Here is a 20,093-nt window from a genome sequence, read left to right as displayed (position 1 = left end):
CGTAAGTGGGGGGGCGATGTGTGTTCAGAGCAGATTTGCATTTACACATATTCATTACAACAAAATGGTGCATGTTCATGTAGGTCCCAACAAGTCCCAACCGAGACCGCATTTTGATTTGAGCAACTTTGGATGGGTTGCCATGTACCAGTAGATCATTTTTTTTTGGGGGGGGGGTACCCTGATAAGGAGGGGAAAAAGCTATTGAGGTGTAAAGGGAGCCTGGTTGGGATGTTGAATTGGATTTTAGTGTGACATCCAAGGGCTTAGAAAAGGAAAGGCTAATGACTTGTAGTTGTTATGTAATAGTAGCAGACTGCAAGAATCAGGTACTGACTGCGTCTTTCACCTTGTGGCTTTCCCTGGATTCCCGTGGTATGGTATATGATCAAATAATTAGCAATGAAAAGGCGCTTACAAATTCCAGCAAAAAGCATAGCTCTGAATTTTGGTACAGTGCCTACATATGTACTGCCTTGGGAGGGTCCACATACAAGCAGTGTTCAGGAGAAAACCTATGCTTGTTGAGTTGAATTTCCAATTTTCTCAAGGCGATTTGCTGATAGTCCATCTGAAGTGTGCAGCAACGTGATTGTGGTTTGGTACCAAAAAAGACATTTAAACTGCCATGTCCTATTTGGACAATGCCTATAAAAATATTAAAGGAGGATAATATTGAAATCCAATATTTCAAGAAAAGGCAGTCATACATGACATCATTGGCTTCCAGACCATGCCAGATGATGCAAGTGACTATTGAGAATACCTTTCTTACATTACAAGGAAAAATTATTCCATCTGTTGTGGATGCTGAATTGTATAAACACGTAAACTGTCATATACAGATAGGGAGAAAGAGTTAAAGTTTTGAATGATATCAGGCCACAAAAAGAATGTTTGAGTTGATGTCAATGCCAAGACCTCATAACACCTCCTTCAAGTGCCCCCTCCTCCTCTAAAGAGGAGAGTGGTAGAAGCCCTAGTGTGACAATGTGGTATGGTATAGGGAATGTGAGTTGATGGGCAAATATGACCATAAACCAAGAATAAAACATCAGGATGACATATTATGAACTTAAAAGAAAGCAGTTATTATGTAATTAAGCTTGTTTTTTGGTTAATGGTATTTTACTCTTCTACATCATGCAAAAATACTTTCAATGTTGAGATAAATGTTGTATTTTTGCACTTGTCGTGTCACTCACGTTTTGGATGTCGTGTCACTCACGTTTTGGATGTCGTGTCACTCACGGTATATAGGAGGGTACCATTTTCCATAGAGAAGGTTTGATTGATTTTGACTATATGTGTTAGATAGGTACACTATTTATGTCCATTTACTGGTACTCACAGTACTCCATGACAACTACTTGGGCACGAATCCAACCGTATGTGTTAGTGGTCAGAAACCCATGTCCAAAATTTGTCGTGTCACTCACGCACCGTTTTTTAATCATATCTACTAAACGAATTGTTGAATTCAAATCAAACTCGTAGTGGCCCATGCCAGTCCTACATTGTATATAATATAGTAGTCATGATTGATTCATAACCTTTAAGTTTGAAGATATGAGCCCTTAAACCTCTCCGATTGTCGTGTCACTCACGTTTGAAAATGACCACTTAAGTAATATCGTCCCATCTTTTTCATCCAAGTTGGGATTAGGCCAACTTTAGACACCAAACCGAAGGTCTATGTAGGGTCTTTCACACGGGAATACTGGAAGCGCATTTTTATTGCGAATCCTCACGTTCATCAAAGACAAACGATGAGGAATAAGGGAAAGGCTGTTGTGATAGAGGCATGGTGCCTTCATAATGAGATTCTTGCTAAAAAGGCACATCACAGGCTTTTGATAAGGTGCTGCACATGACGGCCATAAATATTTGCATTCACAAGAAAAGACTATAGATAGAGACAGACACACAAAGAGATATAGGGGAAAAAATTGCTTCCCCTAGTTCCAAAACTTATTCTGAGTTTGTAAAACTGAACCAGATCACATTATTGACTTCTTAACAACTAGTGAGTGACTTTTCAGGACCGCCTTCATTTTATGTTTGGTGTTATACTCGTGTAAAAATTGACCTTAACACCAACACCAAAAGGTCAACACTGAACTTGAAATCACCCATTGATGTGATTGCTGGTGGATATGAAGGTGGGTATACCTGGAGTTCTTGTAGGATGTCAGCAGCCTCTGTGATATTCCCTTGTCCTTCTTTGATCTTTGCGAGGGTCATCGTCAGACGAGCCCGTTCAATCTCAACGTAAATCTGGAAGCAAGTAAATCAAGCAAACATTCAGTAAACCATCTATTATCTATTACTGGTCGGGCTAAAACGAAGACACACACTATAGTCTTCACATATCCCCAACTGTTCATCGATGGTGATAATACTTGAACAACTAATCATTTCCGATGCAATAAACTCTGGAGTTTGATTGCATCAGCTTTTTAAACCTCTCCAGCCAATAAATTTAGAAATGCATCACCATTTAAATGAAAGTCATCCATTAAAACACAAGAAAATTAATCACTACTTGAAGTCTTGTGAAGCTGTGTGAAATGGTTCCCTGGGGAGCGTTTCATGAAAGGACTTGTCTGACGTTTTATCCGACAAGTCCCATTTTATCCGACAGTTACTACAGTAACAGTGCCTCTCAGCCAATCAGAATCAAGGAAAGATGTCAGATCTGACAACTTGTCAGACAAAAATGTTGATGAAACGGTCCCCAGAAGTAGGACTCTTTAGTTGCTCCCCTGCAGATAGCAGAGTATAGATGATTCCTGAACAAGCAGGGGAAAAAATGGCTGTGCCCATGCGTCTTTTCTTGCAACATCCCCTTAAGTAGTTGGAAGTAATTTCTTCAGCATACCTTTCCTGCTGTGACGGTTCTTAGTGTATCGATTAGTTTCAGCTTGGTCTCCATGTCTGGCGTCTGCTCCACGTAGGTGCACGATTCCTGTACCATCTTTACTACAGCCTGGGAAAGTGTCAGAATGCAAAAGATGGTAAATTGAGGTTTTGACAAGAAAAAACTTGATTCATAATATACTTCTTCTTCTTTTTAATGTACTGATAGGTAAAAAAAGATTTGAAGAACAAAAAGTCCCATGAAATATCTTTCAATAACCATAGATATACACATAATAGCTAAAAAATGTCATGTAATGAGTGCAGTACATGACTCACAACTCTGAGTACTCATGCATACTTAGTAAAGTCATTCATTGAATGTAGTAAAATCATTCACTGAATGTTCTATTTCACATGAATAATACTTTGCATATTGATTCTATTTATTAAAAAATATATACATTTCCAGCTTTTACGGCTATGATTGTGACTGAGTAACACACGCTCAATGCAAATAAAGTCAAATTTCTTGACTTATATCTTCTGAGAAAGTTTCCTGGAAATTCACCCACCTGCTTCAACTGACTTCTTCGTTTTGAGAGGAGAACAATGTGTTCATTGAGGGCGTCCCAATCACGCGCCTCAAAGCAGATTTTGACGATAGCCACGAGGATGCGTGCTGTGGAATGCATGTCAGCAGCTGTTCTTGTTTGCTTCTCCAGGGAGAGCAGACTCTCCAAAGCTTCACTCAACTTTCCATCCTGAAAAGAAAACAAAATGTTTGTGTTTTATATATGATTGTGTTTATTCAAGAAAAAATAATAATGATAAAGATATTGCAATAAATATTCAGATGATTAATAAAAATCGAAAAGTATACAAATCATACAGTCAAAGGATCGAACTCTCTGAAAAACTAGTAAAGTCCTAGACTAACATTGACGAGTGGATAACATGCCCGACCAAAAACACATGTAAAAAGGATGTCTTTTTCAAGATAGGGCACGTACGTAACGTGATTAGGGTGTCAAAAACAAAAAAATATTGAAAAAAGGGTATCTATTTCGATCAGAAAAATATATGTGTTTAGGGTCAAATATGCAGGGATGATAAAAACAAAATCAAAATGTTTTATAAAGGATGTGCTTTTTGCCTCAACACTAAGTGTTGAGGCGCGAAGTGTGGAAGGTGGGGCCGTACTAAACCAAAATAATGGTGTCTAAAGTAAAACCGACGACTGCAGATGCGTGACATAACAATAAAATATCTCTGTACTTGTTTAGGAGTTCATTTCAGTAATACTTGCTAAGAGTATCGTTTTGTTTCCAAAACTTGTTAAGGGGTGCCTTTTCAGAAAATGGAAAATACATCGCTGTACTTGTTTAGGGGCTCAGTTCTAGGAATACTTGCCAATTGTTTTCAATACTTGTTAAGGGTAGGGTTTCACACACCAATACTTGTTAAGAGGTGCATTTTCAGAATATGGAAAATATGTGTTTAGGGTGCTTTCAAGACCCCGCGTTCACGCATGGTATCCACTCGTCAATGGAAGTGCCCCCCCCCCCCGGGTTTTCACGATAAATTTTAATTTCCACCTCTATCTCCCTCTTTCATGTCATTCTCATTTCTCAACATTCCTGGATGTTTTGTTCTAACAATCTATTCCCCCCCTTCCTAGTAGATGTAGACCTTACCCTTTTCCTCTTCAAATTTTCCTTTCAGGCTTTTGTTGTCCTTTCAATTTTTTCTAAACAGGAATATTCTCTTTCCTCTCTTCAACTTAGATCTAATTCAGACTTTGTCGTCTTGTAAGTACTGCAGTTGAACGCCTCAAGATACTATAGACGTGCAGGCCATTCATGCAATCGCTGCTGCTATACACTATACAGGGGAAGGTGGGGTAAGCTGAGCATAGGGGCAAGTTGAGCCACCACCCCCAGGCCAATAATGAATGAGTCAGACATCGTGGTAGTGTCATGTATTGATGACCCATTACATAACCCTTAACCCCACCACATTGTTTTCAACTTTGAAACAAAAAGTACTTTTTGAGAGGGAAAAATACAATTTCAGCCAAAAAAGTAAAAAAAGGGTGTGAAATAGATAAACTTTTTACCCACACACATCTTGAAATATAATAAAGAAATAAGAACAATATTGTTAGTCCAGGTATGGATTATCATTCTTGTCATAGTCTTTTACATGATGGATGCATAAGAAATGTGTGGATATGAAAATATTGCATTAAGTTCAGACTGGGATAATTTGTGCCAGCCAACATGGGGCAAGTTGAGCCATGGTAATTCTTATGGTAATGTGTAATAAAAACAAGCAAACCTTTAAAAGCAATTGATATGCAGGCAGAACAGAGAAAATTCATAGTAGAGTTCTTTTACTTTTAGAGGATGTTAGTATATATAGAGAATTAATGAAAAGATTTTAAATAAAAAATGGACATGCTGGTTCTTCCCGCATACATTTTGTACATAGTGTTTGTGGCTCAACTTACCCCTGAAGGTGGCACAACTTACCCCACAGATGGGGCAAGTTGAGCCATTTGACATCGTATTTTTCAAAGGTCACAATGACTTTCAGTGTGGGGGTAGAATTAGAAAGTCATATGTGGGTCAATCCATGTCAAATCAACAAATGCTTGTCACCCGACCCCCTTCGTTTTTCTTTAAACTCGCACCAAATGTTCCCCCAAGTGTCTGACGGAAAAATCTGAAATATTTTGCCCCATGGTCAAACGGTTGCTAAGATACGGCCTCCCTTAGCAACCAATGCGTGGCCAAACAACCAAGTTTTAAAAATATTTGCTATTTTTGATCGACTGCTGCAACCAAGTTTGATGAGGTAGAGTGCTTATTTTCTGGAAATTGGAAGAACTTTTTAGTCTTAACATGCACAGTATATTACGGCACGGATCTGACCAGCCGTTATTGCGCACGAGGTCGCCGAAAATGGTGTTAAGCATCCAAGTCAGTGATTTCGGGTGCATGTTTGGAAGCTCATAACTTCCAAATTCAATTAGCTTCTAGCCCAATATCATGCATATTTGAAGACTATCACTTGATCAACAGACCTACAAAAATTTGGCCCAAACGTGCGCGTCGATTTCTTGTAGGGCGCCCTCAAAGTTGGATTTTTTCTAAAAGTTGCCAAGTTCAAGGTCACGGATCACCCCTCGTCCCATCGAGGAACAACACCAATTTCTGTATACTGATAGACAATTACCTATATTTTCATGGGATACTTAAAATTTTTTGTGACCGAAATGTTTAATAGCTCGTTTACGCATTCGAAAATGGTCGTAAACACCCCAAAACCAATGCAAAACGATACATACAGGTTTATCAGCACACTTTACATTGCAATAAATCAGAAATGAAAAGCCAACAAACACTGGTATTGTCTGTAATGGTAGGCTGTAATAAGTACTAAAAGGATATGCATCACAAATAGTTTGACTTATTGGCAATGACCTTGAAAAATACAGCTGAAAATCATTATAAACAAATCAGGTCAATTTTCCGTGATTATAGGGCACTAAACTGTATTTACACGTACTTTCACTTGTGTGTCATTTCAAAACAAATGATGATTTTAAGCTGATAATTGCTAATCCTGTTCCTTTCAGGTTGTATTTTAATATCCAAATAATACATAAAGTCACATCTTTATCTTTTGACCTTGACATTGATCTAAAAATAGCTGAAAATGCCTTAAAATTAGCATATTCACAACACCCGTGAGTTTTACAACACATTTCAGAATTGATTTTCTCACAGACTAAAAGCCTGATCATGTTGATATTTGCAGTACTGATAGTCCATAATGCGTACTTGGATGATCTTTTATTAATTCATTCTTTTTCACACCACAATGACCTTGAAAAAATGGCTGAAATTCACCAAAAATCTTTAATCCGCCAATATCCCACCATTAAAGGTTGTTTACACCGACTTTCACCTATGTGTCATTTCAACTCAAATGATGATTTTAGGCTGATAATTGCAAATCTTGTTCCTTTTAGGTTGTATTTTAATATCCAAATGATACATAAAGTCACATCTTTATCTTTTGACCTTGACATTGATCTAAAAATAGCTGTATGCCTTAAAATTAGCATATTCACAACACCCGTGAGTTTTACAACACATTTCAGAATTGATTTTCTCACAGACTAAAAGCCTGATCATGCTGATATTTGCAGTATTGGTAGTCAATAATGAGTACTTGGATGATCTAATATTAATTTATTTTTTTTACAACACAATTACCTTGAAAAGATGGCTGAAATTCACCCAAAATCTTTAATCCACCAATATCCCATCGTTAAAGGTTGTTTACACCAACTTTCACTTATGAGTCATTTCAACACAAATGATGATTTTAAGCTGATAATTGCAAATCTTGCTCCTTTGAGGTTGTATTTTAATATCTAAATGATACATAAAGTCATATCAGTCACAGGCTTTTAGTCTGTGAGAAAATCAATTCTGAAATGTGTTGTAAAACTCACGGGTTTGTGAATATGCTGATTTTATCAGCTTGAAACCATCATTTGTGTTGAAATGACACATAAGTTAAAGTCGGTGTAAACAACCTTTAATGGTGGGATATTGGCAGATTAAAGATTTTTGGATGAATTTCAGCCATTTTTTCAAGGTCATTGTGGTTTGAAAAAGAATGAATTAATAAAAGATCTTTCCAAGTACTCATTATGGACTATCAGTACTGCAAATATCAACATGATCAGGCTTTTAGTCTGTGAGAAAATCAATTCTGAAATGTGTTGTAAAACTCACGGGTGTTGTGAATATGCTAATTTTAAGGCATTTTTCAGCTATTTTTAGATCAATGTCAAGGTCAAAAGATAAAGATGTGACTTTACGTATCATTTAGATATTAAAATACAACCTAAAAGGAGCAAGATTTGCAATTATCAGCCTAAAATCATCATTTGTGTTGAAACTACACATAAGTGAAAGTCGGTGTAAACAACCTTTAATGGTGGGATATTGGCGGATTAAAGATTTTTGGATGAATTTCAGCCATTTTTTCAAGGTCATTGTGGTGTGAAAAAGAATGAATTAATGAAAGATCATCCAAGTACTCATTATGGACTATCAGTACTGCAAATATCAACATGATCAGGCTTTTAGTCTGTGAGAAAATCAATTCTGAAATGTGTTGTAAAACTCACGGGTGTTGTGAATATGCTAATTTTAAGGCATTTTTCAGCTATTTTTAGATCAATGTCAAGGTCAAAAGATAAAGATGTGACTTTACGTATCATTTGGATATTAAAATACAACCTAAAAGGAACAAGATTTGCAATTATCAGCCTAAAATCATCATTTGTGTTGAAACGACACATAAGTGAAAGTCGGTGTAAACAACCTTTAATGGTGGGATATTGGCGGATTAAAGATTTTTGGATGAATTTCAGCCATTTTTTCAAGGTCATTGTGGTGTGAAAAAGAATGAATTAATAAAAGATCATCCAAATACTCATTATGGACTATCAGTACTGCAAATATCAACATGATCAGGCTTTTAGTCTGTGAGAAAATCAATTCTGAAATGTGTTGTAAAACTCACGGGTGTTGTGAATATGCTAATTTTAAGGCATTTTTCAGCTATTTTTAGATCAATGTCAAGGTCAAAAGATAAAGATGTGACTTTACGTATCATTTAGATATTAAAATACAACCTAAAAGGAGCAAGATTTGCAATTATCAGCCTAAAATCATCATTGGTGTTGAAACGACACATAAGTGAAAGTCGGTGTAAACAACCTTTAATGGTGGGATATTGGCGGATTAAAGATTTTTGGATGAATTTCAGCCATTTTTTCAAGGTCATTGTGGTGTGAAAAAGAATGAATTAATAAAAGATCATCCAAGTACACATTATGGACTATCAGTACTGCAAATATCAACATGATCAGGCTTTTAGTCTGTGAGAAAATCAATTCTGACATGTGTTGTAAAACTCACGGGTGTTGTGAATATTCTAATTTTAAGGCATTTTTCAGCTATTTTTAGATCAATGTCAAGGTCAAAAGATACAGATGTGACTTTATGTATTATTTGGATATTAAAATACAACCTGAAAGGAACAGGATTTGCAATTATCAGCTTGAAATCATCATTCGTTTTGAAATGACACACAAGTGAAAGTACTTGTAAATACAGTTTAGTGCCCTATAATCATGGAAAATTGACCTGATTTATTGTTTATAATGATTTTCAGTTGTATTTTTCAAGGTCATTGCCAATAAGTCAAACTATTTGTGACGCATATCCTTTTAGTACTTATTACAGCCTACCATTACAGACAATACCAGTGTTTGTTGGCTTTTCATTTCTGATTTATTGCAATGTAAAGTGTGCTGATAAACCTGTATGTATCGTTTTGCATTGGTTTTGGGGTGTTTACGACCATTTTCGAATGCGTAAACGAGCTATTAAACATTTCGGTCACAAAAAATTTAAGTATCCCATGAAAATATAGGTAATTGTCTATCAGTATACAGAAATTGGTGTTGTTCCTCGATGGGACGAGGGGTGATCTGTGACCTTGAACTTGGCAACTTTTAGAAAAAATCCAACTTTGAGGGCGCCCTACAAGAAATCGACGTGCACGTTTGGGCCAATTTTTTGTAGGTCTGTTGAGCAAGTGATAGTCTTCAAATATGCATGATATTGGGCTAGAAGCTAATTGAATTTGGAAGTTATGAGCTTCCAAACATGCACCCGAAATCACTGACTTGGATGCTTAACACCATTTTCGGCGACCTTGTGCGCAATAACGGCTGGTCAGATCCGTGCCGTAATATACTGTGCATGTTAAGACTAAAAAGTTCTTCCAATTTCCAGAAAATAAGCACTCTACCTCATCAAACTTGGTTGCAGCAGTCGATCAAAAATAGCAAATTTTTTTAAAACTTGGTTGTTTGGCCACGAATTGGTTGCTAAGGGAGGCCGTATCTTAGCAACCGTTTGACCTTGGGGCAAAATATTTCAGATTTTTCCGTCAGACATTTGGGGGAACATTTGGCGCGAGTTTAAAGAAAATCGAAAGGGGTCGGGTGACAAATTGTCTGAAAATTGGTTGATTTGACGTGGATTGACCCATATAGGTCAAAAATATTTCCCAAGAATCAAATTTAAAGGTAATGTACCTACAACTACAATATTATTAGTCATATCAATTCTAACATGCAAAATGCAAAAATTGTCACAACTTAACCTGCCTTCCCCTACTTCTTTTAATCAGCATATTTTTGCTAAGCTGTTTTTTGAATGCAGCTTGATCTGATGCATTTTTAGTAGTGGGAGAAAGTGAATTCCACTCTACAATCGTAAGAGGATAGAGGGAATATTTATAGCAGTCCTTATTTGCTTTATTATTTGAAGTTTAAATCATGAGTCTGTCTGTTTTTCTGTTTGTTGGCATGGAGGATGCTTTGGAAGTGATTTGATTTATATTTCATGGAGTTATATTGTGTATTTCTTCAAACAAAAATATAATGGCTACTTGTTCTCTTGTCTTGGAGAGCATCCCATTTTAGAATATACATGTAGCATTTCGGTAACATTATTTATAAAAATGCGTCGTTACTTATCATGACCCAGTATCATTGTAAATATAATTTTTAATTAATTTACTCTTATCATATTCATGTTTTTTTATGGGGGGATTGCAGCACACAATAAAAAGGCGGAATCACTGAATAGAAAACAGAAATAAATAATTAAAAGGAAGAAAAAGGAAGGAAGGAAGGAAGATAGAAAGACAGACAGACAGACAGACAGAAAGAAAGAAAAACAAGAGAGGATATTATCATTCAGTAAAAAATTATCCCAAGGCAAGGTTGCATATTTAGCAGAATACAAATAAGATGGTTGACAAATACCCAATTTACATTTCGATAACAACAACAATAATTCAAAATGATCAAACATGAAATTTTAAACTCATAAAAAACCTCAAGGAAGGATACTTATAAAAAAAAAAAAATAATAATAATCCCCTCCAGTATCACCTATGATGAATACATCTCTGAAATAAGAGTGAAGCATTTATTCTTTATTTATTCTTCTATACCTGGTAACGTATTTAATACAGCATAATAAAAAGGAAAAGAAAATGAAGGAAAGAGAGAAGAAAAATAAGAAATGAGGGATAGAGAGAGAAAGAAAGAAACAAAAAGTAAATAATTTTTAAGAAAATTTAAAAGGACAAATAAATGGAAAGAAAGACCAAGAAGAGAAGGAAAGTGAAGTACTAATTTATTTTTTTATTTCAAAATATCTTTCAATCATAAAATAATTCTATATCTAACAAACATTTGAATACAACATAATGAAAAAAAGAAAATGAAGGAAAGAAAAAAAAATTAATAGAGGGGGATAGAGAAACAAAGAGGGATGGAAATAAAAAGTAAAGGATTTTTAGTAAGATTGAAAAGGACATATAAATGGAAAGACAGAAAAGGAAAGAAAGAAAGGAGGGAAGGAAATACAAAAGAAACAAGAAAGGAAATATATCAAGAAACACAAATAATTTGATATTGTGGCTCTTGAATTAAAATCTATGCAATTTTGATCGAACTAATGGACCATACATACTAAACGCATCAGCAATTTTCATACAGCAACTGGCATGCGTCTATGCTTATTGGTCGCTACGGTGCTATACCTGGCAAACTACTACCACAGTGCCAGAACTTGATTTTCAAGGGCTCATGCAGAATATCGGAGCATTTTTATTTGGTAAAAATTAAAATTTATTCCTCAAAATATAGCTTCCCTGGATGATTTTACATCATAACTAACCTTGGTAAGTGGTTTTCGTAAGATAAATTTGTATCTATGGTAGATAGGAATGTATGTATATATTGTTTTAATTAAAAAAATAGAAAATGATCTGGACACCCTAATACATGTGTGCTGCAAAAGAGAAAACAAAATAAACTGGATTTGGGCCTGCATAATTTAGGTTTTAAGATTCAAAGAGGAAGAAAAGAAAAATTCCTGTTTTGTACACCTGAGTTTTTTAAGCATAATCTATTTACTTTACCATTATGAGTGTGTGTCTGACTATCTTGTATCATAACCTTGTTCATTGAATGAGTGACTATATGGAGATTTTTTGAAGTCCACACAACCTGAGAAAAATACAATTCATTTATTGATTATTCTCTTTAAATCATTTCATAATTTACAATGATAGAACAATTTATATTTAACCACAAATCAATTTGCAAATTAAAATAACACGAAACAGGGTTTACACAAGGCTCCACATTAACTTTTTTTGGTGGTGGCCCGTTCGGGCCACCAAAACCTTCAAATGATTTTTTTTGGTGGCCCATTAGTAAAGTTTGGTGGCCCGAAAAATATAAAGAAAAACATTAATTAAAAATGAATAAAACAAACTGAAATATTCTGCAGTCACTACCATGTACCACTATTCTTTGTACATCTTGTACGTAAATCGTGCTTGCTGTTATTTTACTTTGCTTATTTTGTGGTAATATATAAATTGTTCTATCATTGTGAATATGAAATGATTGAAAGAGAATAAAAGAATTGTATTGTTCCCAGGTTGTGTGGACTTTTAATCTCCATATAGACACACACTCATAATGGTAAAGTAAATAAATAGTGCATATAGCAAACTCAGATTGATTTACAAAACAATGATTTTTCCTTTCTTCCTTTTTGATCGTAAAACCTAGATTATGCAGGCCCCAAATCCAGTTTATTTTCCAGCATATTATAGCAGGAGAAAATCACAGAAAATATGCTGCAGAATTAGAACAATGTATAAAAGGGGGAAATAAACAAAAATAATTTTTAGAATAGTATATTGAAAAAAGAAACAAAAATTGTAAAAATGAATAAGTGAAATAAGACAAATAAAAAAATGAAGTAAGAAAAAACAAAGAACAGGAAAAAAAATTGAGAAAAAAACAAAAGAAAATGTAAGAAAAATTAATAAGACAAAATTATCAGAAAAAATGGGAAAATTATTATTATTATTCAGTAGAAACATGTTCTTTAATCAGGCATATTCAATGGGAAGGGGTATAAATGGTTTAATCACTGTAAAAAAAAATGACAGAAAAAAATAAGAAAACGGCAAAAGTTATCTGGAAAAAACAGTGAGAAAATTCTTTCCCTATATTTGACAAAATGATGGAAAAAATTCACATTTCATATCAATAAAATGCCTCCCCAAATTATTTACTTCCTTAGGAGTGGTTTAAGAAGTCATTTATAAACAAGAAAGAAAGAAGCTGTCTATTCAAGACAGCTTCGAAAATAAACCAAATATCAACATACATACAAATGCACATGTGGGACTGTGATGTACTCACCTAAGTGTTTTATGTGTATTAATGCATTTGGAAATCGGTCTTTTTGAGTCAAAAGAGAGGTCATAATTCCTCCTTTTAATGCTTGCAAATTATCAGGCTTCAGTAATATGAACTGTAGAAGGGCATTTCATTGGTGTAAAATGTGACTTCGACGTAGATTTTCAAAGTTCTGGGGAAGATTTCTTAGCAGTAACATTTCGCATCGCAGCTCCCCGAGTCTGAATAGTCTGCTAGCGCACAGCCAGCTGCAGTGGTTTCACGCATGCAAAGCTCAGCCAGACAACCGGCTGAATAATAGTTACTGTATGCTAGCGGTAGGTCTACATACTGTCATGACTATGCAATCTTTGTGTGTGTGTATTTGTGTGTAGATTAACAAAAAAGGCGCATGACGAATAGACTTGCAATTTGAACTGTAGGGCGATTCCACACTAGAACGTCAAAATTATCATAAATTTCAACATGCTTTCAATAAGTCATAAGTAGTGTAATATTTGACTATGATACCTAAATATTATGAAAATTATGACTTTTAACCAAAAGTGAAGACAGATATATTTTTTTGGGGAGAACAATGGAATTTTAAATTTTCAATAATTTTGCTCATTGAATAGTCAAGTACAAATTCCGCCTGAAACAATTATTTGCAAAGCATGAGAAGATTGAAAATATTGCAGGTCAATAGAATAATATATCAATGATGGTTCCAAATAATATCTACAACATTTTCATGATCCATAATAGGGGCAGCCCTGATTTTTCCGAACCTATTTTTGGCAATGTCCCGTACGACACATGACAATGAAAAAGTTTTTCCTACAATTTTATTCTTGATGATGCAATTTCATAAAATCAGTTTCTCTTTGTTTGACCCATGGGTGATCGATTTATCCCATAAGGATCTAATTACTGCCCTTCATTTTTCAATTATTGTCCTATTAAAAGTTGTCCCGTACGACACACACTGTGTCGTACGGGACATGTCCCGTACGACACACAATATAATAATGCATTTAATTGCAGGATTTGGATTCAGAAACCATAAATAGTAGGCATATTTAAATTCATTTAATTGATTTAACATAAAGTGAACTGAAAAAGGACTTTGTTTATCTCCATAGAACATGAAATAAGTGAATCTAAACATTTTTACTGATTTCATGTAGGCTTATTCTTTTGTGAATCCCTTCAGCTAAACTGGTGATTTTCACTGATCAGAGCAAGGTTAATTTCTTTTCATTGAGCATGAAAAGAAAACTTTTATAATCATTTCAACCTAGCCTGGAAGATGACTTCCTCTTGCATGCTAATGTGGAATTATTATAAGATGTAAAAATACATATCAATCATCATGATCATCTATTTGGACTTCCCTTGATGATCACTATTTTTTAAATACAGTATTGAAACTCCTTACTTTTTTCAAGTTGTAAAAAAAATCTGGAAAATAAGACAAACCATATGGTTTCATGAAATGCAGATGGGTTTGAAAAAGTAGAACCGCATTTCTTTAGAAAAAATTAATTGTGACTAAAAAAAGCAAAAAAGTGACAGTTGTGACATATATCATGTAGATATACATTTTATTTAAAAAAATTAAAACATTTTAGCCCCATATTTTACACAAAGTTTCATTCATTCATTGTTTAGTGTTTGGAAATCATCAATTAATTCCCTAAAATATAACTTCACACAAAACCTGAAGTTTTTCGGCTTGTAAAATGCTGTGAACACTTGTACATTTCCATCATGAAAAAAATATAACATATTGTTCCCAATTGTATATATTGAGGTTACTTAATTGTATTGTCCTGAATGACTACTTATTAAAAGATTTTTTCATAAATAAGCAAGAATTTAGGGGCATTGCTCCTTCTGATTGATAAAAAGTTCATGTTTATTTATTCAGGCTGCCCAGTACAACACGCAAGTGCCTGTACAACACACAAGTGTCCCGTACGACACACAAGTGTCCCGTACGACACAGAAGTGTCCTGTACGACACACAATTGTCCCGTACGACACATTATTTTGTTTATGATATATTGACAGAAATATTCACCTAATAGCGGTTTCTAACCTAATGAATGTCTTAGTTTGATAGGATTATCATTACCATCAGCCAAATAATGTGATTGAAGAAGTCAAAGTGACATAAAGTAAGAAAGTTTGGCTTCAATTTAGAGATGTCCCGTACGACAATTTTTGAATGTCCCGTACGCCACAATGTTCTCGAAAATTATAATTTGCTTTATTTATTCATGAATGGTTATTTTGCTTTCTTTTATAAATGTTTTTGTTCTTGGGTAATTGAGTGTCAATTTGAGTTCAGTTTCTATGATATTTATCTGCCCAACTCACAGACTTTTGAGTACAAACTTGAGGTTTCTAAAAAGCCACTTTTTCTGCGTCCGTACGAGACATTACTATTTTTAATCTGTATTATACAGGATGTGAATTCAAGTCATGTTAAGTCTTGGTTTTTCTTACACTCTGGTAGTAGTTGATGACCACCTATAGTTACTGGAATATTTTTTGTTTTTTCTTGTCAAAAACTGTCAAATGTTCTCTAAATGTCCCGTACGACACGTATGGAATCACCCTGTAGAAAGTTGATAAATGCATGCAAAATCGGGAGAAAAATTGCGCTACTTTGAAAATTATTGGTTGCCCGATTCGGGCCACCAAAACTTAACATTTTTCAATAATGGTTGCCCGAGATGAATTTTTGGTGGCCCCGGGCCACCGCTAATGTCGAGCCTTGGTTTACATGTCAAGATGTACAAGGTGAAAATAAAGTAAAAGTGGCTGCTGAATCGTATTTCACTTTTTTCAGAAGTCTGTTTTAAATTTAATATTGATTTTTAATGTTTTTGTTGTTGTTGTTTATGTTGTTAATGTTTTTCTTCAATTTACAATTATATTTTTCGCAAATTTCGGGCCACCGCGCCGATCACCAAACTTTAATATCGGGCCACCAAAAAAATTAGATGAAGGTTTTGGTGGAGCCTTGCTAAAATGCTAGGGCATAGCTGAGTCTCAGAACCACACACCACAGTTTGTCATTGCCAATGCACCAAGCCAGGCGCAGCATAAACCAAACGTAAAACCAACACCATTTGCAGTTAATGGGTCCATCACTCAATCGATGACTTGCATTTGTCAGACTTTGTCGCCCACAAATATTACCAGTTATTAGCACCTCACCTTTCCAAGTTGCTCACATTCTGGTATTCTCTTATCCACTGTCTCTGTGTAATCCACCTCCATTTTCTGTATTCTGCCATCTTCAGCCATTTTTACCTATTTTTAAACCTAATATTCAATTTTTGGTGCAAAGATTTTCACGTTCTGATCTTCTTAGACTTTCGGTTACGATATCTATTAATAGACCAATTGCGAAAGAAAAAAAAAGCTCTAAAAGAGGTTCATCTTTAATGGGCCTAATATTATCCTACTAGATACGATTTTTTGTTGGGCTAATATTGAAAAAATAAATTGATTGAAAAAAAGTAATTATATTTTTCGTTCGGTTAATAATTAAATCCTATATATTATTTCAAACATGCAGATTTGTTGCGTGATAGATATAGGCTGGGAGTAGGCCTTCTTCTTATTTTCCAAATGAAAAAAAACAACTGCGGGTTATTCAACGCCAGGTATTACTGAATCATTCTCCAAATGGATAAAAGAGATATAAGTTTGCCAGCTGACACTAATTAATATGTTGAAATAATGGAATTCCACGTGTTCAGGGAGGAATGAAACTTCATTTCACATGACAATGACGACAAAATAAAAATATTTCATGTTTCATATAATAAATGAGTGGGTGATGTCATCAGTTCCTCGTTTCTTTTTCAATTCAATTCTTTTTATTTTCATTTCCAGCATTCAAAACTTAAAGAAGAATGAAACCATTGGAACAAGATAGCTTGTGTGAAAACAGAAAAATTGAAGAAACAGATCAACAAAAGTTTGAGAAAAATCGGACAATAAATGAGAAAGTTATGAGCATTTAAATATTGCAATCACTAATGCTATGGAGATCCTCCCATTGGCAATGCGACAAGGATGTGTGATGTCACTGATGAACAACTCTCCCCATTACTTTAGTATATATTTCACTTGAATTGCCTCTTTTATCACATCTATCCATAGATCATGTGTTCTTTCTACATGAGGGCATGTAATACATATTTTTTTGAAATACATCATGGATAAAGAGTTTGTATCATCATAAGAAAAAGCAAAAAGAGACATTTTGAGGGTATATAGTCCACCAAAAGGAAAGTTGTTCATCAGTGACATCACACATCCTTGTCGCATTGCCAATGGGAGGATCTCCATAGCATTAGTGATTGCAATATTTAAATGCTCATAACTTTCTCATTTATTGTCCGATTTTTCTCAAACTTTCTTTATTCTCATTCTTTGATTTTTCTGTTTCTACACAAGCCTATTTGTTTCAAAGTTTTCATTCCCCTTTAATACAAAGTAATATAAAGCAATAAAAATCAAGTACAATTTTACAGAAGGGCATTCTTACTTCGTAAAACAGACAAAAAAACCAGTATAATACAGACCATAAATGGAAATGAGAGATCCACTAAAAAGCAAAGCTTGTAAAGTGTTGATCCCCTTGGAAATGAAGAAATTATAGTCGACTATAATTAAAGGTCCTCATTTGCATACCGACCGAGACGTGCATATAACTGTTTTTTTTTTAATGAAGCGAAACTTTAAAATGCCATAACTTTCTTATTTTACATCCGATTTTGATGAAATTTTCAGTGTTATGCTTGTTGAATTTTTCTCTTTTTATTCATATCAAGTTTTTGTTGGGGGTGGACTGGTCCTTTAAGTATATAGTGGCCTATGGGAAGTTGCCCTTGCCCCTTGTCAATTACCCAGTTGCCAATTTTAAATCTGCATAGTCTTAGGGATCTCAATTTTGAAACAGCCATAACTTTCTTTTTGCTATTTCAACATTCTATTTTATTTATTTTTCTCAACACACCATTTTATGACCAAGGCTGTATTCCCCCTTAATGAGCTCAAATACATGCCAGTAAAATAACATTTTCAGTTTGATTCAAATTATAGGCCTACCGAAAAAAAACTTTGATTGATTTTTTTTTCATTACAAGCTTAAACAGATTAACAAAATAGGTACAAAAACAGAATGTTGATAACAGAAATTAAAACTTTGCTTTCAAATGACGTTTGAAATTGAAAATATAAGTCATTTAAATTTTATTCATCCTATCCTGGATCACCTAGATTATTTTTTCCAATCTCTCGCTGGCAACGTCAAAGCAATGATATGCCTTTGCAAAAATGTTTGTCACTGGGAATCTCTTCTGTGCAATACAGCGTAATATTCATCAAGAGAGAATCATTGTCTATGTATTTATGCTTCGGACACTTGAATCGGTGACAAAGCGATGATCAAATTAAGCTGCCTAAAGGGGTACTCCGGGCTGGAAATATTTATTTCTAATCAAATAGAGGAAAATTCACAAAACAAAAGGATGAAAATCTGATATAATCTGATAACAAATAACGAAGTTATTGAACTTTAAAGTTTAGCAATGTTTTCTCAAAACAATATTATATCATCTTGAATATTCATTAGGTGGACTGAAAATGTCAGACTGTCAGTAACACCCACTCTTTCCTTTTTCTAATGTTCAACATGAAATCATCATTGTTTCATTTTTCATAAACCGGTGAATAATTCAGGGGCAGCTGAACGGTTTTCACAGTGGGAGGGCAGAGCCGAAAGTGTGTGTGGGGGGGGGGGCTGACCATGCAAAACTCACAATCATATGGTCATTTCTACGTTTTTTGTACACGGTTTTGGAAAAAGTGGGGGCCGAAGCGCCCCCATCCCCCCGCCCAATGAACATGAATTAAGTTATAGCAATTAATATCTAATGCACTAAATCAGTTGTCAATCCATTTTTTTTTAATTCTTGGCAGAAAAAAAATTGAATAAACCATATAATAAAATACAAAAGAACAGTGTGGATATAATGCCATCTCAGTTTGCTCACTGAATATTCATGAAGACATTTCTAGAACTATTTCACTGGAATATTGCATATCTTTAAAGTGTCATAGATTTGTTATTGCTTGTCCGATTTTTATCAATTTTTCAATGTTTTTTTTTCTTCTGATTTTTCGTTATGTGTTCAAATCATATAATCTTCAGCCTGGAGTATCTTTTTAAAATCGGAGCATCGTTACGCCACTGAGTGGAAGAGAAAATATATAAAAAGAAAGCCTATTTCCTATACTTAACAAAAGCTTGACATGTTTGACAAGACAAGGGATAAACCAAGACAAAAGGGCCTATTAGGCAGAGGACACTTTCTTTTTATTATTAAAAGGGAGAAAATAAAAGGAGTACTCACAGTAACATCTAAATTTGTTAACAGTGGGAAACGGTGAAGAACCCAGATTTAAAATAGGAGGCGACGTTATATGAAAATAATGAATGGAAAACAATGAATATATATATAAATATATCAATATAAATACATTTCTTCTTCCTTACTGCAGAATGAACATAAATTATATATTTTTTTCATTTCAAATGAATACAAATATTTGTGTGTATATTGTTGAAATTCTATGAGTCTTCTGTTCAGAGTGGATTTTCGTGGTCTTAAAAAGGTTAGAAATATCTTCTTTTGGGGGGATGGTTATATTGTACTTTTCCTTAAGATTTCTTGCATTGGGTATAATCCGTTCTAAAGAGATTCTTTTTTATGTGATGTCTTGCAAGGCAAAAACCCTACCCTAAATTTAAATCGCTGTCTTTGATACT

General features: G+C 34.4%; 1 protein-coding gene across 1 annotated transcript in view; it reads right to left on the bottom strand.

Moving 5' to 3' along the window:
- The window catches only part of LOC121422488 (26S proteasome non-ATPase regulatory subunit 12-like), a 29,553-nt gene extending 12,912 nt beyond the window's left edge, over nt 1–16,641 (bottom strand). The window contains exons 1-4 of the mRNA XM_041617570.1: nt 16,466–16,641; nt 3,435–3,623; nt 2,882–2,989; nt 2,173–2,277 (exon numbers count right to left, since the gene is read on the bottom strand). Coding sequence (XP_041473504.1) covers nt 2,173–2,277; nt 2,882–2,989; nt 3,435–3,623; nt 16,466–16,555 — 492 coding nt within the window. The 5' untranslated portion in view covers nt 16,556–16,641. The remainder of the gene's footprint in view (nt 1–2,172; nt 2,278–2,881; nt 2,990–3,434; nt 3,624–16,465) is intronic.
- Nucleotides 16,642–20,093: the final 3,452 nt, after the last annotated feature.

The sequence above is a fragment of the Lytechinus variegatus genome, chromosome 10, assembly GCF_018143015.1.
Source record: "Lytechinus variegatus isolate NC3 chromosome 10, Lvar_3.0, whole genome shotgun sequence".
Taxonomy (NCBI): Eukaryota; Metazoa; Echinodermata; class Echinoidea; order Temnopleuroida; family Toxopneustidae; genus Lytechinus; species Lytechinus variegatus.
Note: the sequence above shows the minus strand (reverse complement) of the source record. Positions and strands in the feature narration are given on the sequence as shown.